At 32.9% G+C, this 24,662-nt stretch overlaps 1 protein-coding gene across 4 annotated transcripts in view; it reads right to left on the bottom strand.

Moving 5' to 3' along the window:
* Window positions 1–24,662, bottom strand: part of CDH19 (cadherin 19) — an 86,757-nt gene that overhangs the window by 10,978 nt on the left and 51,117 nt on the right. For all 4 annotated transcript variants that reach the window (XM_067698875.1, XM_067698876.1, XM_067698877.1 and 1 more), the window contains exons 9-11: window positions 23,934–24,055; window positions 21,033–21,154; window positions 1,885–1,999 (exon numbers count right to left, since the gene is read on the bottom strand). In XM_067698875.1, the coding sequence (XP_067554976.1) occupies window positions 1,885–1,999; window positions 21,033–21,154; window positions 23,934–24,055 (359 nt within the window). The remainder of the gene's footprint in view (window positions 1–1,884; window positions 2,000–21,032; window positions 21,155–23,933; window positions 24,056–24,662) is intronic.

Genomic DNA, 24,662 nt, shown 5'->3' with positions numbered 1-24,662 from the left:
GTGCTTTTTCTAGTAGAAACTCATTATTTTCACAAATACTATAAATACACAAGATTTTCAAGTCATCTCCCTATCACAGCAAGTGATCTCAAATAATGTATTTACTAATAAGACAAAAGAATTCATTTTACTTGGTGTAAAAGATTCTATTAGAATGTTTCATTTCACTTTGACATTATTAACCCATTTTCTACTTAAATTTCAGAGAATCGTTAAACCTTGGTAGTACTGATTAATTCACCTGACAGAAGATTCAAAAAATTAACAAAAATAAACAATATATACTTCAACACATTTGAAATTGCTTTTCCCTCAATCCCAAATTATTCTAAATAGTCTTTTCCAGGGCAGTTCATTGTGTCTCAGTACTAGTGTTTCCCCCCGACTTGACTTTGATTTTTTTTTTTTCAGTACGTGGGCCTCTCACTGTTCTGGCCTCTCCCGTTGCAGAGCACAGGCTCCGGACGCGCAGGCTCAGTGGCTATGGCTCACGGGCCCAGCCGCTTCGCGGCATGTGGGATCTTCCCGGACCGGGGCACGAACCCGTGTCCCCTGCATCGGCAGGTGGACTCTCAACCACTGCGCCACCAGGGAAGCCCTTGACTTTGATTTTTGGTATTGGCATTCCCTGAAATATTTTCTGTGGCAATCAAACAAATTTTAGAAGACACAAACAAATAAATGGAAATATATAAATGGAAGAATTTGAAATAGGCAAATGCAAATAAATGGAAGTCTTTTGAAATGTATGCCTACTTATGACTTTTCCCAAATCACCTTTTAAAAACTAATTCTCCATCATGCTCTTGAAGTCTATAAAACACTTGTGATTTTATTCACTAGGCAGATTGAAGAGGTGAGAGAGCTTATATATTTTTGGTATGTATTTCATTAAATTCCTTGTAACTGCAAACATTAAACCAAATCAATTATTCTCTTTATGTTTCAATATATTTATTTTGTCCCACTAACTTATTTTATATTTACATAAACAAAACTAACCCACAGCTTATTTCTTATATTGATATTTGTATTTTTTTAAATCCTAAATCTATTTGAGTTTCCTTCACTGGGGAATTTGACAAAGGCAAAAGGAAAAGGAAGTGTCTGCATTTATTCTCCCATAACAGATCTCCCCTTATATAGAGCTTAAACTCAGTTGCAAGGAAGGACAGCTGCAGGTGTTTGGTTATAGATGCTTGAGTAATGAATCCCACGGTGTTTCATATCTTTGAGATATGAAGCAAAATTAGAATAGAAATCCATGTAATGACAAAAAAATATTTTACTGAAGTGAAGTAAAAAAGAACAGAGTGGCTTTGTAAAAAGTTATTCCCCTTCTATATGGAAGGAAAAGGAATTCTGTCCCTCTGTACAAAATCCTTTAGAACATTTTGTTCTCAGGCTGATATAATCACTTTGTTTTGAAGGAAAAAGCATAGTCTTAAGCCAATTCCAAATACTTATAGCTCCTAATTAATGACTCCAAATATCTTTCAATCAATCAAGCTAACATGATTATATATCATTTTCTTCCCCAGACATGGGTTGAAGTTTGAGTTATGTGAAGACGTGAAAGGAACCATGGTGTCAGAACTGCAATTATATTTGCAAGGTCATTCAGACTTTACAGGGGCCTATAGCCAATGATGACTTGAAAAAGTGCTTCTAATTTAAAGAAATCCAGTGGGAAATGGGGAAATGATATTCCTAGGACACTACTTTGAGTTCTGTTTCCAATTTCCATTGCCACTCCTTGCTTTATTTCTCAACATTATCATATTTCAGGTATAGTATAAAAAGTAATGTTACAAATTTCCTTAAAATTAAACAAGATTCTCGAAGAAGAATGGATAGAAAGTTATTATGAGTGAATGGCATTACCTTGATTATCTATGATTGTAAAACTTGAGTTATTTTCTACCACAGATACATTAAAGTAAAAGTGGTGATCTTCTATGGATTCATCTCTATCCACTGCACTGATGGTCTGAATCACCTAGAAAAAGATAGGGATAAGTTTTTTATATTATTATTCAGAAAAATGATCATTATCATTATTATATTCTTATCATTATTAGCTTTTATTAAAATTGCTTTACCAAAATCTTTATGGATATTGCAGAGGATATCTCAAACTGGTGGAGAATATGAAAATATTTTTTCAGGTTAAAAATATGTTTACTTGGGGCTTCCCTGGTGGCGCAGTGATTGAGAGTCCGCCTGCCGATGCAGGGGACATGGGTTTGTGCCCCGGTCTGGGAAGACCCCACATGCCGTGGAGCGGCTAGGCCCGTGAGCCATGGCAGCTGAGCCTGCGCGTCAACGTGAGAGGCCACAGCAGTGAGAGGCCCGCGTACAGAAAAAAAAAAAAAATATATATATATATATATATGTTTACTTGCTCCTTTCAAAAGAACATTTTAATATTACATAATAAATGAACTCTTGTTAACAGAGGAGAAGATTTCCATAAGCTAAGTTCGTTAGAAAACATCCTCCCATCCTTCCTGCCTCGATTTCTCCCTTCCTTCCTTTTTTCCTTCTCCCTTTCTTATCTGAATACCAACCATTATGATTTGCTGAAGTTATATTTTTCCTGCTTATATTGACAGCATAGCTGTGGTAAGCTTATTGTCTTACTAGAGTATTTGCTAAAGTAATGAGCTTTTAAATTGATTTGAGGAAGTAACGCATTTAAAGCTTAGGGGCAATGTACATGATTTCCTTGACCCACAAAGATTATAGGAAAAGTGTTCCACGTCAAATAAATCTCTCTCTCTATCTCAGATCATAAAAAAGTGAAATAATGCAACTATGAACAAACGACAATTAGTTCTTTGCTTTCAAGACATGAAAGTGTCAGTCAAGTAGTTAATTATTGTCAAAAAAGAGATGTGCTGTCAAGATCAAATAATGAGATTGTGATTAATTCTGGAAATTAAAGTAAATTGACTATAGAAGTTATTGTTTTGAATTTTCTAGAATGAAAGTGCTTTTAACAATGTGTCAAACAAAAATATCCTTAGTTACAAGATGACAGACCCATAATTTATAATGTTACACTTCAAAGAGTATCTCCCCACATGCATAAAGAACCTTGTGAAACTAATGCAATTTGTACATTATTTCTCTACATTGATTTATCTTTTCACTCATAACACGTTCTTAATTAAATCATAATCATGTAATGTTAATTAAATAATCTAATAAAAGAAAACATTTTTATTCAATTCATGCCTACAATAATAAATGTTCATCGTATGAGGATAATTATTTTATTCTGGGTTATTATAAGATTTTGTATAGCCAGGGCGAAGGGCAAGGACTTGGAAGTCTGATACTCTGAATTCTGCCTTTACCACTTAATTTTCTAAGCTTAAAAACTGGAGATACTTTTTTTTTTTAACTTTTTAATTTTTTTGTCCGCATTGCATGGCTTGCATGTGGGATCTTAGATCGCTAACCAGGGATCGAACCTGTGCCCCCTCCACTGGAAGCACAAATTCTTAACCACTGGACCGCCAGACAATTCACTTTGCTGTACACCTGAAACTAACACAACATTGTAAATCAACTATGCTCCAATAACATTTTTTTTTAAATGGAGATACTAATACTTAACTTTTAGGATTCATTTTTAGGGTTCAATGTCTTAGCTTGCCAAAGTGCTTGTCATATAAGCAGTACTCATTTTTACGTGTTTTCTTCGGGAAAACATTGTCTTGTTGGGATTTGCATAGGATGGTGTCCTGAATACTGTGAGTAATCTTGTTATATATATATTTGCTCAGTTAAGATGGATAGCAAATTGTAAAAAAATCACGTTTATCTTGTTGGCATATGCAGCCTTGATGTTTAGACAAGGAATAATTTATCTTACTACCTGACTTCCTGTTTTAGACACATGCCTCTGACTAAATGTTGAAAATGTTTTTCTTTCCTGTATGAAGGCTCAAGAACACTAGAGAGATTTTGACTTTGTATATATTTTAAAATACTTTAAAAACCAAACTACCAGGGTGAGCTGTGACAAAGCGAGAGAGAGGCATGGACATATATACACTACCAAACATAAGGTAGATAGCTAGTGGGAAGCAGCTGCATAGCACAGGGAGATCAGCTCGGTGCTTTGTGACCACCTGGAGGGGTAAGATAGGGAGGGTGGGAGGGAGGGAGACGCAAGAGGGAAGAGATATGGGAACATATGTATATGTATAACTGATTCACTTTCTTATAAAGCAGAATCTAACACACCATTGTAAAGCAATTATACTCCAATAAAGATGTCAAAAAAAACCCAAACTACCCTATACATATGTATAGGTAAATGGAATATGTACAGGTTTCTCCTGCCTTTTTCAATGAACATACCTCCACTTATAAATTGCTTTGTAAACTGGGTTTCCATATGTTTTATTGGGTTCCACCACTTTACAAAAATAGGAGCCCACTGACATAATAGAATCAGTCACATAGTGGGTATCATTAATTCTATTGAACCAACCTCGAACACGTATATTTTTCTTGAAAACGCAAATCTCTAAAAAGGGGTCAACATTAATATACCTTCAAGTCTTTTTTTTTTTTTTTTTTGCGGTACACGGGCCTCTCACTGCTGTGGCCTCTCCCGTTGTGGAGCACAGGCTCCGGACACACAGGCTTAGCAGCCATGGCTCACGGGCCCAGCCACTCCGTGGCATGTGGGATCTTCCCGGACCAGGGCATGAACCCGTGTCCCCTGCATCGGCAGGCGGACTCTCAACCACTGCGCCATCAGGGAAGCCCTACCTTCAAGCCTTGAGTGAGGATATTGATTTTTTATTTTAATATAACAATGGAAAGTTTTTCATTTTAATTTTAAAATAAAATTCTAAGAAGAATCCCTATTTGTTGCATTGGTTAGATTTCTAAACTATATACTTATATCTACTTACCTGGAGCCTATCTCTGGCCTTATACATTTATGAGAGAAGCAAAGAAATCAAAATGCAAAGCTCATACAAAGAACAGCTGTGTTTGACAAATTCTGAAACTGTAGCTTTTTCATTTCTCTTTGCTCTCTGGGCAGAATTTTGTCCAATTTCCCTCTGACACAGTACATGTGATTTCCTGTCTATACTACTTTGAAGTCTACAATGGAAATATATTTTGTAAGCATACAGAACCTAACAATAACCACCTTTCACTGAGAACTTACCTATTGGCCGGGGTTTGTTCTATATATTACCATAGCTGATCTTTGCAACAATCTTGTGGAATAAACCTTATCATTGTCCCAACTTTATATTTTCTTATATTAAGCTTCAAGTCAGTTATATATCTTAGGTAGGTAAAATTGCAGGGTCAGAATTTGAATGTAAGCTGATGCAACAGCTGGTGTGAAATATGAGTAGTATATGTGCCCCCCAGAGCCCTTTTTTCAACTTTATTTAGATATAATTGACAAATAAAATTGTAAGATATTTAAAGATAATCAAGGAAGACATATAACTATTTTCCTTCTATTAATTACCTTTCATTACGGCTTTTTTTTTTAAAGAGGCACCCATGGACCAGCTTACTAAAATGTCATTCCCAGATTAAATAGCCTGATTTTAAATCAGTCCAATACTCATTTCTCCACAAACTATAGGTATGGCCTTTGTTAAACATGCAATTTTTTGAAAGCTAGTCAATAAGCAAGTGTTATATACTGTGATTTGGAGCAAACAACTCAATTGACTGTTTCCTTACCTCTAATGGCAGATATCAGTGAAATCTACTTCCAAGGTTAGTTGAGGAACACATTTTTGAATTATTATGAACTATAAATTGAATTATAAACTATAAATCAATACACAGGTACTGAGTATCAATTGATGTAAATTATTAATTCCCTGAAATGTGCTTAATAAATAATTTCTCTCAATGCAAGCTATATTAATTAACCAAAAAGTGGGAGTTGCAGTAAATGAATATGTGGAAGGATTTTTAAAAATCTTATCAAAATTGCTTATCTAGTTAAGACCGTCACTTCTTATAGTACTTCCAAATCAGATTCCAAATCAGATCTGTTTGACAAAATAAATCTATGGAATTCAAAAAGGTTGTTGAACACCTGTTCAAAAGGTCAAAGTGCTAATTAATAAAATAATAGAGCCACAAGATAACTGAGTCTGTAGTCTGTTTTCTTTCTTTGTTTAGAATGTTTTTAGGGGAAAAATGTTGAGATGCTCATGATATTCTAATATTTTGGTCCTAGACAGAGGCAGAGCTACTCTGTTTTAAAAAAATAAGTTTTCACAAAATTTTATTAGATGTATTTAAAAGCCATAGATATTGCAATGTTTTGCCATTAACTTGTAGAAATCTACCCATATTCTGTTACAAATTATACATTATTAGATTTTTATCTCAATATATTTATTTTTTATTTTCCTTTGACAAATTAAATTTTAATCATTCTTTATAAGTTCACATAACATCATATATAAATTTAAAATTAAATTATGAAAATATCTAATTAATATCCCAAATGTATCCATTTAACAAATATTTCATTGACACTTGGAACATGCCATGTCATCTCAGGTCTGGGTGTCCCATGGTGGCTGGGGTCAAGAGTGTCTCTCTCACCACTGTTTACATTCTAGTGGAATAGAGGTAGAAGCAGGACTGCAAACTTAGAGTGTTGAGTAAGGACCTAATACCTAAAGTACAGAATAAAAGCATATAATAAAACACCTAAAGTACATAATACTTAAACTTTTGGGGTCAGAGGACCTGGCATCTAAACTGAAATTAGATTTTACTTCAGAGTTGATTGGTGGCCACACAAACATTTATTTAAGGAGGGCATTTTACAGAGTTTGGACTTCACACCAATGGCCACTCACAAGTTTTAAACTGGGAAAGACAAAAGTATTTTTATTTAAAATCCCAAATTATTGGGGGAAGTTTTGCATTTTAAAAGGCTCATTCTATGGACATCCTTAGTGTGGGTATGAAAATAGAAGACCTAGTTAGCAAGCTTGGGAGCAACCGGTTGGTAAACAAAACTCCTGGATGTGCTATACAAAAAGACAGCAACAATCAGTGATAGGATGTAAGTTATTTTAAATGAGAAAGTACATATAAATTACTGAAGTGTTTGCATAAACTGAAGATGGTACAACATGCTTCCAGATGGAGATACAGTTTCCCAGGTCCCCAATTTTCTCTAAGGGTAGGTCGATGTCACCAAAGTAAGGTCTTTTTATCATTTCTAAGAAGGCACACAATATATTCTTCTGACCATTGCCGCAAAACTTAAAACTGACTGTCATAGAAGCGGTTTACGTGCCTACAGGCTTACCTAACGATAACTAATGAACAACCGTAGTATATCTCTGCATGTCGGCTGTGAGATCGGGTAATTCAACATTTGATTTTACAGGAACGTCCCTCAGCAGAACTAAGGTTCACTGCGCAAGTGTTGCTGGCCCTTGTGAGCTTAGTAAGAGTGGGGATAGGGTACGATGACAGATGACAGAAAAATTTAGGAGATGGAATCAACTGAACTTAATGATTGATTGGATATAAAGAATAAAAGCCTAGAAAGAATTAACGATAATATCCATTTGTCTTTCTTGCACGACTTGGTGAACTGTAGTTATTTTGCTGGGGACACTGTAAAAAAAAGGCGGGCTTGGGAACAAATCTGGTGTGACCATAGGACACCCAAGTAAGTATTTTATCTAATTAGTTGGACCTATAGCTTAAAATACAAGAGAAAGAACTGGCATAAAGATCTAGAAGTCACTTGAGTATGAACTGTATTTAAGACATATTTGTGGAGGATAGCAGGAAGAGTGAGTCTGAAAAAAATGAAAAGTATAGGACACAAGAGAGAAAGGAAGATGAAGAGAAACCAGGGATCACACTGTGAGATCACAGAAATTTAGTCAAAAGAATACTTTTACATGGAGACAATGTAAATGTCTTTACATTAGACAGTGTATTGGTATGAAAGAATCTAAAAATCACTGCTATTACACTTTACTTCTGGAAAAGAGATTTGGTATAAGTCAAGATAATGGGAATCATTAATTTGAAAAATAACTATTTACACTAAACAGAAAAGACAAATTGCCCTAACGTCAGCTCATTTATTATATTCACATTTTGCAAACCAATGAAAAATTTTCTCCTTCCTCTCCTCCCCATTCTGGCCATTTACACACTAAGAAGAGAAATAAAACTTCTGTTTACCCACATAGGTCGTTAAGGAAATGTCTGATTTCCTCCAGAATACAGTGCAGCTATTCTGGTATTTTGATTTTCTATAATGAATGTTATTATCTACCCAAAGCAGATAGATATAGGAGACCTTTTAACTTGTCATCTTGTCCAGCTGTTTGAGCCCGTGGGAAATGGGATGGGAGTGATTTTCATAGTATGAGAAAACATATAAAATATATCCCTTTTGATTTTTAATTCATTACATGTGAAAATCACAATATTCTGTATATATTATGTCAAATAAACATTAAAATTAATTTCATCAGTTTCTCTTTGACATACTAAAAACTTTAATTGTGATAAGAGCACTTGACATGAGATCGACCCTCTTAACACATTTTTAAGTATCGCTAACTACAGAGACAATGTCGCATGCAGATTTCTAGAGCTTATTCACCCAGCTTAATGGAAACCTTATGCCTGTTGGATAGCAACCTCTCCTCTTTTAAAAATATTTTTAAATGTGCCTTTAAGAAAATTTAAAATTCTGTCATGTTTATTTGTCAGTATTTTACTAGATAATCTTATCTTCTCAAATAAATTTTCTTCTTTCCAGTAACTCTGTTTTGTATGTATTTTATATATTATTGTGTGGACCTAAGCTTCAGAACACTATGCATTGATAGTGTGGAAAGCAGGAATTCCTTTCTCATTACTGTTTTAAATTATGCTACCATGTGTGTTTCAGTATTAAGTGAGATTTTGACTATTGATTTGAGTACACTATTTCATTCTTACTATTTATATTATGTCTGCATTTTGACTCATTTTATTTGTAATCCAAAATTTAAGTTTTTCTCAAAGGACTTCTTAGCATCAAATGAAAAGTTTACACATATTTTTACATTACGTGTATACTATATCACTATATCTAAGGAAAATATTAATAGGTTTTAAAATATTGTTTTGTTATTCTCCTAAAAATACTGAATATGTTTTCTCTTATGGATTGGGCTTTTGGTGACATATTTAAGAACTCTTTGCCTAGCCATAGAAGAGAATTTCTTCTCCTCTGCTTCTAAAAGTTTTGTTGCTTTAGGTTGACATTTAAATATATGATACATTTTGAAATAATCTTTGTATAAGGTGTGAGGTTAAGGTAGAGTTTTCCATTTCCTCCCTATGAATACCCATTTGCAACAGTAAAATCTGTTGAAAAGACTTGAGAATTTAAATGTATTTGTGTATCTTCTCCCCAATACTGCTCATATCATCCAGATTTTCAAATTATTAGAACACACAAATATCATATTATAAAACAGGGATTTAATTTTTACTCCTATTTACCTAATTATTCTTTCTTTTTCTTGATTTGCATTCTCAAAGGTATCATTTCATTGTCTTTCAAACAATAGTTTTGAAATAAAATAATTTGGTAAACAAATATTAACTTAAAGAAAGAAAAATGATAAATGCAATTTATTGAATTATTACTCCAGAGATTTAAAAAAAGCTTAATGTTTCAAACCAATCAAAATAAATCAAGAATCTGACCAAAAAAACTCCAAAAAAAAAAAACCAACATCAATAATATGTTTATATTGGTTTTTGTAACTTTCAATTTTTATTTTATAAGTAATGGTTTCCTTTAAGCATTGAATGAGAGACATTGACCTGCTTCCACCCTCATCTGCATACACAGTGACAGTGTTGTTTCTATGCACTATCCAGTGTGCACAGACGACTCATAGCTCATCAGAATCTCTTTAGAAGGTATGGGCCCCATGTTAAGAACTTGTAATGTATGACACTACTCTTAAATGTTTGCTGCTGTTAGTATTTACAAAATTACTTTGAATAAAGTTCAATTCTACCAATTTTCTCATATAATAGTATTTTTAAAGTATTTTATCTTTACTAACCCTTTTGTAGAGCAAAAGTTGTATCATTCTTTTTCATATGAGGAGACCAGTATTCAGCATGGTTAGATTATCACTGAAATCAGTTAGTGTGGATGAGTTTAGTCAAGTTCTCTTGCTATCACGCCAGGCGATCTTTCTATTATTGCTGCTTAACTGTCGTTATTGATGTTTCATTCCCACAGGAGGGGAAACATATTTGAATTACATAACTGATTTTTAGACAATAAAAAATACCAATCAGTCCATACCATGCCCCAAATTAACACTAGAAAACAAACGTTCATTGCAATCCTCTCTAAAGGACCACTTTGTCTCTCAAAAACATGAAACAAAACAAGACACAACAAATAAAAAACAAAGGACAACAGGTAGAGAATAAAGGGAAGAAAAAATATTTTGCTATCCTTTTCATTTTCTCTCAAATGCTAAGAGAAGCAAATCCATCAAACTTACACAAATACACACAGTTATCATTGGAAAGCAGTGTACATGTATTGCTTAAGACTAAATTAAAAGTGTAGGAGAGGGCTTCCCTGGTGGTGCAGTGGTTGGGAGTCCGCCGGCCGGTGCGGGGAACGTGGGTTCGTGCCCCAGTCCGGGAGGATCCCACATGCCGCGGAGCGGCTGGGCCCGTGGGCCATGGCCTTTGGGCCTGCGTGTCCGGAGCCTGTGCTCCGCAACAGGAGAGGCCGCAGCGGTGGGAGGCCCGTGTACCGGAAAAAAAAAAAAAATGTAGTAGACAATGCCACTCAAAAAAGAGAAAAAAAACCTAGAGAAGCCTGAGTTAATAAATACTTCTTTTTTTGACTCTGTGGTCACTTTGATGCCAAGAATGATAATTAGCTGGAAAGAAAATGGCTTGTTGTTTCGTTTTCTGACGTTCTAGCACAGTTAAGCAATCTTCAGTATGTCAAAATAAATTCATTAACAAATTACCAATGTTTGTAAAACAATCAAATCCCGATTTGAGATAATCAAGAAAATATTGTATATATAATAGAACATGGTTTTAAGAAATAGATATATTGGTTGAAATTTGTTTGGAAAATTTTTAATAATTTTAAAATGCGGTACTTTTGCCCTTCCTACCTATTCATAGATCTGCACTACAAAAAACGAACCAGCAAAGCTCATGGAAAATCTCATGAATTCTTATACACATAGTCACATTATAAGCTTTAAAAAACAAGTTTCACAATTCAAAGCATTTTTCCCTAATTGTTTTTGAACCCAAGTTTTAAAAATTTGATAATCTTGATGTCAAAATAAAGATAAGGGAAAATGTTGCTTTTACAGGATGACACTGATTGTTCTGGAATCTAATTGTTTCAAATTGTGCTACTTCAAGACTCATTAGTCTGGTTGTTCTAATAATCTAAGAGCTAATTAGAAAGAATGCTTTTCTTTTATTGGTTTTAAGGTGATTTATTAGGTAATTGGTATTCCAAAACATCTTTCATTTTGTTTGTTTTTCCTAAATTAAGTAAAATTATCTATATGCTTACATTATATTTTATACTCATTTTTATATACTCGGTATTTCTATAGTCATAAGTAATTTACAAATATGTTTTCTATAAGTCAATTTATTAAAAATGTTCACTTCCTATGAATATTAGTAGTAGATTCTATTATAAAAGACTATACAGTAAAATGTGGTTTTGATAAAAATGAAAAATAGATTAATTTATAGTAATACATATTATAGAAAATGATTTGGATAAACTTCAATAGGACCACTATATTCTAGAGAAAACATTCACATTGACAAATCATTAACATGTCATCTGTTTTGGATACAAAGTACCTGGATATTTATTTATTGACAAATTTATTCATAGTATTTCCAAAAGACAGTTACTACAGCACTATCAAGGAACCAGCTTTTAATAAGAAGATTTCTTATCAATCAGCATGCCCTCTTATATGTTAATAACAGAAGCACTTTTTTTTTCAGTTTTTGCAAATAATTATTTTCCCTCTATCTTTTGCCTTTAGTTTTAATTAAAATTTATTGATATACCAAAAATGTATAGGATTTGTGAATATATTTACTTGTAATGGAAAACATTTACTAAATTTGACACTGTTTTCAATCATTTTATTTTTTAAATAGAATTTGCTTCTTCATCCTTTGTCTTTTAAGTTTCTGAGAGTGTGTGTTATGTAAAATTGATTTTTTATCTTTTGGGTATCATCACCTTATAATATTTTTCATATTAATTCTATTACATTTAAGAATAGAGAGTCTTGTACTAGTCCTAGGATTCAAGTCTCTATTAGACATTTAGATGAAGTATTTTGGTCAAAAAGCCCACGTTATTTGCCATAGCTGTATACATATATATTGTACACACATTTATGGCAGAACTATCCTAACTAGTGCTGAAATATAAGTGGGATTATCTTTTGCAATTTGAGAAAAAATTATTTACCTCTAAATATTTATAAGTGTTCTAATTAAAGAGGACCTCTGAAAATTATCATACGTATCTTTCTCTAAAATATATTAATTGTACATAACTGAAGAAAATAAAGAAACTTGCAAAGAAATAACAAAATGAGATGGAGTTTTCCTTACAGTGGTCTTCAATACTATTAAAAATATGAGAGAGAGAGAAGAAGAGAGCTAAGATAGTAGGGTAAGAGAAAGAGAGAGCAGGGTTTTCCTTGGTTTACATGGACAGATATCCCAATTTTATTTAGATATTGCATCTACATTTTCTATAATTCTCCACTAAAAATATCACAGAATCTTGGAAAAATAACTGATTTGAGATCTTGAACAGGAAATATAAAATGATCCTATGTATCAGTCTATTTCCAATTGAGAGAGACAGTAATTTAAATGAAGGAAGTTTACTATAAAGAATTATTAAGTTATAATAGGGGAGTAACTATAAAGATGTAATGAGAACTCCAAAGGGTACTCTGGGGTTCAGTGAGATCACCTAAGGACAGAAAAATGTGGAAGGGAGACAAGCTTCAGATGTCCTTGGAGGAGGTGTGGTTGCGGCATCTTGCACGCAGGGCAAAGGAATTTACTGGGCTAGAACCAGTCCACATTCTCCAGGCAAACATGGATAATCCTCCAGGGTACAAGTGGGCTGGTGGTTGGAAATGTAGAGGGAATTGGGAGACCACTGCAGGTGCAAGGCCTGGAGCACACAGTGACGACACTGGCAGGGCTGTAAGACCTCCTCTGGCCTGGGCTGGAGTCCTACGGTTGCCAAGGGAATGTACATTTGGGACTTTGGGAACCATACTTGTGGCTAGGCAAAGCAATACATGTATTTCCACACATCCAGTTAGCTGGTCAACCGTTCAGCATGAGAAAGGGAAAAGCAAAAATGCTACACACATAGAACCAGGAAGAGGAGCCCTTTTCCTCCTGCAATGTGCATTCAGTGCCCTTTATTGACAAGACTCAACCTTGCACTCACAATAAAAGATGCTCTAATGGGCCAATCCATTATCATAGTTTCACAGTGCCAGTTCTTTTTAAGCAGGTAGTGAAGGATGAATGTGCAGCTAGGAAGCAATAAATTGGTAAGTGGCAGAGCCTAGAACATATTGCTGTACCAAAAACGATGAAAGCAATCAAAGACTAATAGGTCGTGTCTAAAGTACACAGAAACGGATACAAATTCTCAAGATAAATTTTTCTTAACATTGCCCATTTATAAATCTGTGATATAGATTGCTTACATTCTTTTCTTTTGTTTTTACTTGAGTGTATGTATGTGTACCCATGCAAACGCACATGTATTTATTTTTTAAACTAGCATGGCTCTGGGTTTTTTGAACATCAAAGAGGACTTTTCTTTGTGTGTGTGGTGTGGGGAAGGAGAGTGTGTGGGAGAAAAAAGAGTGAACTTCACTTTGGGATTCTTAGTATAAACAAATTCACACCAAGTCTATTGTCCTTGGCACAAAGTCTCCCCTCAGATTTTACTATTAAGAAGTTTTATGTTTCTTACTCCAATATTTTCTAAATTACATATTCTCTATATTTTATTCTTAGCAATTAACTTTGGGGAACCTCAGGCTGAGAGGTGTATTGCAAAAGGTTCCTCTTTCTCATTACATTCCCTTTCTCAACTGCAATCAAAAGGTGAGATTCTTTCCTCTCTGCTTTCACCACCCAAATTTCCTGTTTGCCATCTGGGGAAGTATATGCTGTTTCTTCATCTTCTCTCGGCTTAAGCCAGAATTTACACTATGTGACATGTATAGTTCTCATTTTATGTTTTGATGGTGCAGCCACTTCCTTATTTTATTGATTATATATTCTTTATTTTTAATAAAAAAAATTCCCTCTGAAAAATTTTAAACAGAATGCTCTTAACAATATTTCACTTATCAGCACCATTTGGTTTTGTTGTCAAGATTATGATAAACAAGTAACTTTTACTACCCTTTGTAATGTTTTTATGAAACTTATTTATATAGATATAAAACTTAAACTAATTATGGTTTCTACATAAAAACCATTCAGTTACACAAGATATGCTTTACTATCTTTTAAAGCAAATATTTTCTGAGAGCTTAATCCATTAAGTTTTAACGTTCACACATTACTATCAAACTTTTAGGAATGAGTAAGAAATTAACAGCACTTTTGAAAGTTTGTATTGGTACACTGGGAGGTATGTATTAATATTTGGTGCTTTGTTTTAGTTGTACTTGAAGGAAGCCTACCCAGTAAATTTCAGACCAGAAATATGAGTGTAAGTTAGTCTGATTCCACATGTAACATCTAAGAAAACATGGGGGAAACCATGACAATCCAGGAGCCATGATAGCCCTAATGCCCATATTATTTTTTCTTTTTCCATGTTATTAAAATAAGGTCATTGCCATGTGCTAGGAAGAAAGTACGTATGGTAATGTTGCACATATTGGCAGAACTCAAATTGTCCATCCATTGAACTGATTTCAATTCATAAATCATAGTGTATGTAGCAGTGCCAGTGGGAATTTTTGGAGTCCATTTGAATTTGAGTGGAAGAACATTATAGGTACCCATGCTATGTACCATTCTTTCAGGTACATATAGACCTGGGAAAAACTCCTAGGTTTGACAGTGACATCTATGAGCCCTCTAAGAACTATTTGATGATTTCTGGCCTTCCTCCTTAAAGGAAACTGATTGTAATATAGGGCTGATCAATGTGACTTATTCTGAATTTGAGCAGTACACATTCCGGGAAGGAGGTGAGGATCAGCTGTATTGACCTTATTTTAATTTTTGTCCTTAAACTTGTAAATGTAATTACTTATGAGTACAGAAAGAGAAAAACGTTTTTCCTATTTCTCTTTGGATTGAGCAAGTAATCTAAGGATAGCTAGTCTTTATGATTAGAAGGGCATAGTTAAAATGAGCATCATTCTTGGAGATTGACACAAATAATTCCTGCTTAACCACTTATAAGCTATATGATGCTGAAAGAGTTACCTAAATTTTTGAAGCATAATATACACATCTCTAAAATTATAAAAATATAGAATTTCATAGATCTTCAATGTTGGTTTACATGTAAACTCTTAGCAAGTCACAAGAGAACTCTATGCCACTGCATCCAATGGACATTTTTCTTCCACAGCAGAGTTTAACTCTCAGTATAGTTTTAGAGTTCATGGAACCAAAAATTAGTATTTGTGTTACTTTTTGAGCAGTTTTACTTATTTCTAAACATTGGTATTTCATTTTTTTAATTCTTAGAAGTGTCCAAATAATAAAGAAATATCAATTTATCTTTAAATAAATAAATTAACCCTATCTTCAATTACTGAATGGTCACACTGGATACTTTTATAGATCTAGGATACATTATAAGAACTTAGTGATATGATTCTTTTTATGCCTATTTCATCATCCTACAAATTTCACCATTACTCATAAAGTTTTCCCAATGTGCTTTTCAAAACTTATATAAAACTTGTATGATGAATGGTCTAGAAGGTTGATGCAACAATAAAATAAATTTTCCCATTGCACCCTTCTCTTCTTTGTAAATGTATTGCTCAAAGTATTGCATCATCTTTCAAAAAAGATATAAAAGCAATGATACACTAACTTTTTAGTCTGATATTGTTCTTCATTAAAAACAGTAGAAAATTCAAATTTAAAATTTTACATCCATAATGACAAAGAAAATAAAATTGCCAGAGGAAGATATTTCACAGTTCTTAGGTGAATTAGAAGATGAATACCAAAAGCAGAAGCCAGCACTATAGACTCAAGAAGATGGTGAAACTGATCATGTAAACAAAGCTTTAGACTGTGAGTCCTCAGATGAAGACAGAACACATGAATATTTTCAAAATCAAGAATCAATGAGTGAACAATATGATTCTAAGGATAAAGTAATCATCCTTTTAGTCATTCAATAGGAAGGACTTCCTTACAGAATATTTTTTAATGAGAATCTGGGCTGTTCTGTTTTGCTAAAATTAAATGTGACAGTGTTTTTTCATCTATATAAAAATTTTGCAGCAAAATCTATTTGATTTATCCTGAAAATTGGTGAAGACAGAATGTATCCAAATGCACCTGGAAGGAAAAGGATGCAATAGAATATTTCTTTTTAAGTAGATTGATTATGCTATTTGCTTTTTATAAATCTAAAGATTAAATGCTCTGCAATCATGGAACAAAGAAGATAGCTATTCTCCAGCAAAAATATGAGCTGTAAAAGATTTTTTAAAACTTCTCAAAGTATTATATATTGACAAATATGTATTTGCCATGTTTGCATTTTATTAACATTTGATCAGGAGGGTCATAACATTCCCCTCAGCTTGACTCAGTTTCAGACAAATTTCTTCCTGACTAGAGACTCCTGATGTACATTTTCTTAGAACAATTACACTAGAAAACTTCTAATCACAAAATCTTTCTCTGTCCCTTTGGAATAGAGATAAATCTTCTCCCAGCCTTTTCTCACTTTATAATGACAGATGGTCTTTCTCAAGGACCTGGAAACCATTCCTCTGAAATGTAATCATCAAGAAAGACAGGGCCCCTATCTCCCGGTCTCTATGGGAGATCGGGAGCCTAACTTCTGCAAGAGTCAATCAGCAAACGTAGATGGTCTAATCACATTGACCAACCTCTCTGCTGACGTGCCCTCCAGGACGTTTTCACTAGCTCACACCAGTGTTTAAAAACTCTCCTGCTTTTGGTTTCAATAGATTTAAGTTCTCTCTCCCCTACTGCAATAGTCTCAACCTTTTGTAATAATCTTGAATAACATCTTCCTTGGCATCCTTAACAAGCGTCCGGTGCAATTTTGGTTTGCCACATTTTAATAAAGTTGTTTGGCACTGTCTCTTTATATAGCTGTGAATTGTTTATAAAATACATTTTTTTAAGTAAATGACCAAATGGTGAACTGTGAGAGCTGTTTTTTCCCCTGAAATAGTGGGAATGGAGGCTATTGATACTTCTTCCTTCAAAAACTATCACCTCTATGCATGTCCACATCAAAAATCTTTTTGTTTCCTTTTTACCTCACTGGTCACACCTACTTAGTATCTTTTGCAGGCTTCTCTTCCTTTAGCAAATCCTTAAATATTGCTGTTCCCAAAGGCTCTGCCCTATGTTCTTTCATATTCTCACTTTATATTTTCTTCCTGGGTGACATCATATACTTTCTTACCTACAAATATTCTAGTAAGTCCCAAATTGTTGAATTCGAATGGACCTTTTCTTTTCTGCTTTTACCTGACTGTAAGCAGTAAATAAAAAAGGTAATAACTCCCTCCCCCTTGGAACACTTTCTTTATTTGGTTTCTAGGCTCCCATACTCTCCTGGTTTGCTCCTTACAACCCCCAGTACTTACTACGGAGTATCTGGGTCTCAGTCTTTAGACTTAGTCTTTTCTCTGTCTACCCTCTCTCCTTAAGGGATCTTAACACACTAAAAGTTTTAAATATCACATATAGGCTAATAAATTCAAATGTATATCTACAGAGAATTGTAGAGAAAAATACCGTATCATTGTTAAAAGAAACATAGTCTTCATGCTCTGTTCATATATTCAGCTAATTATTATTATCAAGAATATCAAAATAAACTTGCTCATTTATCACAAATATCTTATAATCTAGAAAACATGCAAAACTAGAGACAACTTGTTTGACAAATGTATAAGATCTATTCAAACTAGGTATAGATAGGGAGCAAAAACATGGTGGTGAAATGCGTGGATTCTGATGCCAGCACTTGTTATAAAATATCTGTTTTTTCTTAGGAAGTAACTTCTCTGGGCCTCAGTTTCTTCACCTGGAAAATGAGGCATGTAATATATTTTCCTCATATATTTCTTGAGAATTAAATGGGTTAATGCTATAGTGTTTGCTAGAATCATGTGTGGGACATTGTCAACATTATTTATTTGTTTAAAATTGGTTAGATTACTTATGGTAAATTTGAGTTCAGTTTGCAATATAGTTAAAATTTAAACAGAATTAGATAAAGACATTTCAGAAAGGAGAGTTGATATGAACAAAACTACAAATTAGAAAGTGTTATCTATGCTTTAAAAAACAAGCAGTTCAGAGTATGAACAAGATTTTTTTTTTAAATCAAGGTAGATCAAATTGTGACCAAATCAAAGACAGTGATAAATATGAGGCCAGGGAGTTTTGCACTTTTATGTGCTAGTTTTGGAAAAGCCACTGAAGTTTTTTTTAACACTGAAGTCAGAAAACTGTGCTGTAGGAAATTTCAACTGCTCTGCCTTCTGCTATTATTTCCTCTGTACCTAATGTCCAAAGATTCTTATGATCATGCTTTCACTGTCAGTGAGCAATGAGTAGAAAAAACAAACACTCATTTCTCAAAAAAGGTGATTATTCTGCTATATTATAAATGTACTGACTTCTGAGTTCTTGCCTAAGAGTCAGGGTCTGTGAAAAGAATGAAAGGTCCACTGAGTCAGTAAATACATGAATGGATTCTAATGCAATAGTGAAGGGAGCTAGCTCCTACTAGGAATGTATATCTCCATCTTGCCACATGATGCAAAAGTTGCAAAAGGTTTTTATAAACATTTTAAATTATGATTGTTATTATAAATGACAATTGAGGAGTTAGGATAAAAGTTCCAGTGTAGTCATTGGACATAGGTAGCATTATTCTAGAAGCATTTATCACCATGAGCTAGAGCTCTGGTCTAAGTCTTTTACTGTGTAAATCATGTTGCATTCCCAAATCTTCTGCCCAACTCAGCCTGGTCAAGACCGCTGAACATGCAATTTTGTTGGGTAAGTGGACTTACCACCAAGGACATTTACAGAAAGAAATGTATAGCGTATGAAGTAAATTAAGCCTATTTTTTTTTAAGTTTGAGTCTACATTGTCCCATCAATGGGGTACTCTGAATATATTCATATTTACGTAAAGTATGTAAAACAACAAACCACACTAGTTTTATACTTTAAATTTGACATATATAACTATAAAATATAGTACTACTTATAATAATTGTAAAAATATAATTTACCTGACATATGTAAATATGTATAGGTTAGAAAATTGTAAGATAAATTGATTATTCCCCAAATTATGTGACTTTTAAGGCAACTGAGTTACTACATTTAAAGTATCATTTATTAGATTTACATGAATTATTTACGTGATTTTTTAAAAAGTTGCCTATTTGTTGATGTGTCCAGGTAACCAGTTATGTTTGAAATGCTTGAGAAATTTAGATATATCAAATTTTTAAGCATAGATCTATTTGTAACACCAAGTTTAAAGAGATGTCTAAGCCCAGTGTCTATAGAAGCGATGGGTCCCAGTTCACTTGCATTCTGTTTTTGAATCTTTCTATCCTATGTTGTATGTTCACAGGTTTCTAAATCAGTTTGCTTTTGGATCTAGAGGACAGTGTGCTGCATTGTGGAGAGTCTCTGAAAGTTTTATGTTAACCTTTCACTTTATCAAAAACTTTATCAAAAACCCTGGGTACAAATCCATTTAAAATAGATATTTTAAGTTTAAATTCATTTGTATATTTATAATCATTTTTTATTATTTTTAAAAATATTTAGGAAATACTTATAGGCAAGATTTGAAAATTTGAATAAAACGTATTCTAGCATAAACTTAGCTGAATAAATTTCACAAGACATTTTAAGACCCATGTAAAATCCAAATTGTCTTCAGCTAGCTTTATTGATAAATTCAAGCCTACTTAGAATAATTGATTTTATAGTATATATACTTATTCGGTATTTTGAAAACTAGTTTATAAGTTTTTAAAATGTTTTATGACATTTAATAGGATACCTAAAAAAATGTAAAGTTATTGTGTACTGGAACTGAGACACTCAAAGAAGAATCTAATTTAAACTCTACATTTTACAAATGAAAAAAGGTAAGCTCCACATGAGAAAATGTGTGAAAAAAATTGTGAAGTAATGATAATTTATTTCAAAATGAGTATGCTTTCATAAGTCTTTACATACTTAGTAATTCATTTGAAATTGAGCTTCATTTGTGTTGATGTCTGATATATTTTATATATCATTTTATCTTTATCTTCATGATGAATGGAAAAATAAAAGTTAATTAAAATTATTTATTCTATGGAATCACAAAAAATAATTTTTCTTTATTGAACTGACAAAGTACAAAGGATTTACTCTTGAATCCTGACTGTTAGCAGATTTTTCAAACATTTGAGGAATTTGGAAGCAGAAAATGTGAAGTTTATATATTTTTTTAAAAGAAAGAAATTTAAATTATACAGAATTTACAGCATTAAAGCATGAAATTAATATAGCTAAATAACGCTTATTTTTATCATTTCAAAGTGGGAGGAATACATAGCAAAAGTTATTCTATATAATACAAGGCAATGTTTCGACGTCGGCAATTTATTATGGATTCTTACCTGACCAGAGACTGCATTTTCACAAACGTAAGTCTCATAGTATTCGGAGAACTCAGGAGCATGATCATTGATATCGAGAACTTGCACATACACAGGGACTGCAGAACTCTGTTCTATACTGTCTGCAAATTGAATAAACGGAATGAAAATAAAGAATGCTAATGCTGTCTTTAGGGGAAAAATGGTCATGAAAACTGCATTAGAGGCTACATGGTATATTTTTATTTTACTTGAATAAAAGCTGAGGACAGGATAGGTATATAATTCATCTATTTATTAACAATACAGCCTAGAAAAAATGTTCTCAACACATTCAGCTCAACCAGTGTTAATCCAGTGCCTTGTATCTGCCATGGACTGTAGGAGCTGTTGAGGAAAAGTAGTAAAAGTAAAGGAGATAGTCAGGTACATGAGCACCGTCCACTCTAGTTGTGATGATCTAAATTGTCTTCAGACATGGTCAAATGTACTAGGAGGTAAAAGTGCCTGCAGTTGAGATGTGTTGCTCTATCATAACTTTCACAAAGGCGCTTGCTCACCAGAAATGAGGAGAATGATAATTTAGTCCTTGTGTTAAATATGAAACACAGAGCCAGTGATGGTGGAAGGATTAAAAATAGTGGGATGTTAGCCCTTTCTAGAACCTAATCTGGCAATGGATAGTAAAAGTTAAACTACACATATCTTTGACCCAGTCATTAGTTTGGGAAACCTATGCTACAGTCCAAGGCACCAATATATCAGCGTCTGTAATTCAATTTATTTATTCCAGAATTGTTTGCATCCCAACCAAACAACTGGAAGTAACCCAAAAGGGATTGGGGAAATAAATTACCACCAAACTATGAAATTGTGTATGCTTATTAAAAATGAATGCATCAATGTAACACATGTAGTAATATCATGAACTTTAAAAATGTATTTTAATCTTGGTTCTCAATTTGAGAAAAATGCTTACCACTCTTTGTCTCAGTTGGTTTTCTGTAAAATGGAAATGATACTAGTAACAAGCTTATAGAGCTGTTATAAAGATTAAATGAATTAATACATATGAAACATTTAGAAGATCACTTATATAAATAAGCAATAAACACTAAATACTATTATTTTATTTATCTACTAACTAGAAGTAATATACATGATGTTTTGTGAAGTGCTAAAAAACAATTTGCAGCATAAGGTATTGTATATTTGTATATCATTATTTTAAATCTTTCTTTTTTATTTTAAAAAGCCATGGGAAGGTACATACATTGAAGAGTGGGGAGAGGGAGTTTCTTTTGTTGGTCTCAGTGTTTTTATTTATAATCTTACATGCTCTTTCTTTTAAAATCACAAAGCATTATATTTGCAATTGTAATTCATAAGGGCAAATACAAACTTAAAAAAAAAAAAGAGGCTTAACTCTACCTGTTGAAAATTAGGGAAAAGTCTTTCCTTCCTTCCTCTTAGAGAAGAGGACACAATATTTATGTCTAACAATACAAATAACACATTTTAAAGACTCTGCTTTTTAATAACTTAAATTGTAGTACTTCTCATTTAACAGAAGTTAATGATATAGTCTTACAAAAAATTCCCCTTATATATAAAATAAGATTACAGTGGCTAATTATTTACATAAATTCATTAAAACATGCTCTTTCAATAGTTGAAGGCTACTTTACATAGAAACACATTTTTCAAAGATGTCCAGTCCTCCTTTGAACTGATTTGAATTCTTTTCTCAGCAGTCTTGTAAGTAATGATATAAATAATTTGTTCTCAGAAATATGCAATGAATAAAAGTTTCTTGCTTTTAGACAAACATCTTTGTGTTTTCTGACACCAAAAGCCTTGGCGTTTCTTCTGTGCAGCAGGCATTTACTCCCCTGCAATATTTGCTCCCCATCATTTATCGTTTAGTTAAACAGAAAATTCAAAACCCAGACCCAGTCTTTCTGCAGTTTCCAAAGAGCTATTCAATGTATGACAAAAAGTATGCAAGAGATGCTTTGTACTCCACCGTCTCATCAGCCTACTGCTCAATAAGGTGAGTAGTGAGATATATGTTCAAAGACTTTCAAAGAACAAGCCAAGAAAGTAAACACGATTACTAAAATTCTATGCAAAATCAGTTTTGAAAGGATGCAATCTAAAATATTGAAAACTCACAAATTGAATCCTTTACTGTACTATATTAAAACCATTGACTAAGTAATAGGGAAGATTTTGATAATCCTTTCCATTGTGTTCTATCTATTCTTTTGAGCCTGAATGAATATGGTTGATCTAATTCTGATTGAGAATTCTGAAGACACAATCTAAGTGTTAAACTGGGATGATTTTATCTATGTTTTGCAACCTGAAAATGGAATCATCTGCTTCTCTGTGGAAAAAAACTGGTCACTACTGATTATTAAAGATGTGACTATCAGCACTGCTGACACAATGAGTTTAATTTGAACACATTTTACTGGGCAATATTTTATATATCCAGTTTGAAAAAACTTACAAAATTTATATTCAATTTTTAAAAATTGATTTAAAAATGCATTCATGAAAAATATGGTAAGAACATATAATTATATAATTAAAAGTTCTTAGAATTTCAAGGGATTTTTTGTTTATTTCTTGCGTTTTTCTGAATTTTCCATGATTTATTTCTTGCATTAAACATTATTTATTGCCATAATAAAAATGAAGATATTTAGTGGTAAGTATATAAATAAGATGTAGTAAGAATGTGCAGACATTTTGAATTTAAAATAATAAATTAAATACACATGTATGAATTGACATATAAAATACCATTTAATTCTAATTTCAGCAACACTTTAGCTTTTGTCTCTATGTTTAGAGATTACTGAATGGTTTAAAAAATATGGGGAACCAATATATGGTTCCCAAATGAGTACTTACATTTTTCTGTGGCTGTAACACTTAGGTTATACCAAGCACTAATCTCTCGATCAAGAGGGTTAGTTGTGAAGACTGTACCATTGTCATCAATACTGAACACTTTGCTTCTGGTAATAGAATACCTGCACACACAAAAATAACTCCTTAATTTAATTATTTTCCCCATATAATACTCTTTAAAGAGTGTATAACACTCTTTTTAAGCAATAAAATATTATCAGGTCCACACTCTACACAGCTAATGCAATGCTGAACAATTTTCAGAAAGATGCATTCTACATTTAAGATTCAACTCAATGGAGACAGAAACAAAAAACACCAAAAACCTAAAACAGTTCTAGATTTCAATTGACACGTGTGAAATCTAGACACATGTCACTCATTCTTATTCCCAGAAGAGAATTTTCATAAGTGAATGACTTGGTTAAAAAGAAATGGCAAATGTCTTTTGCAAAATGAAGAGAAGTACAAATAAACGGGGGTAAAAATGAAAGCTTGTGAACCTATTTTTTCCTTTGAAGCAATGTAAAACAAATTCTCAGTTTAGGCTGCTGAGTCTCCTTGTTACACCACATAGTTACTTTCTAAATCTGTGCATCATATTATAGTTACTTGATTGCTGACATATGAGAAATGTTTGTTTTTATTTAAGGAAATAATTAGATAATATCTAATAAAAATAAAGTATGTATTTATTACATATATTTATATACATATATATGTGTGTGT

This window comes from Pseudorca crassidens, chromosome 12 (assembly GCF_039906515.1).
Source record: "Pseudorca crassidens isolate mPseCra1 chromosome 12, mPseCra1.hap1, whole genome shotgun sequence".
Classification (NCBI taxonomy): Eukaryota; Metazoa; Chordata; class Mammalia; order Artiodactyla; family Delphinidae; genus Pseudorca; species Pseudorca crassidens.
Note: the sequence above shows the minus strand (reverse complement) of the source record. Positions and strands in the feature narration are given on the sequence as shown.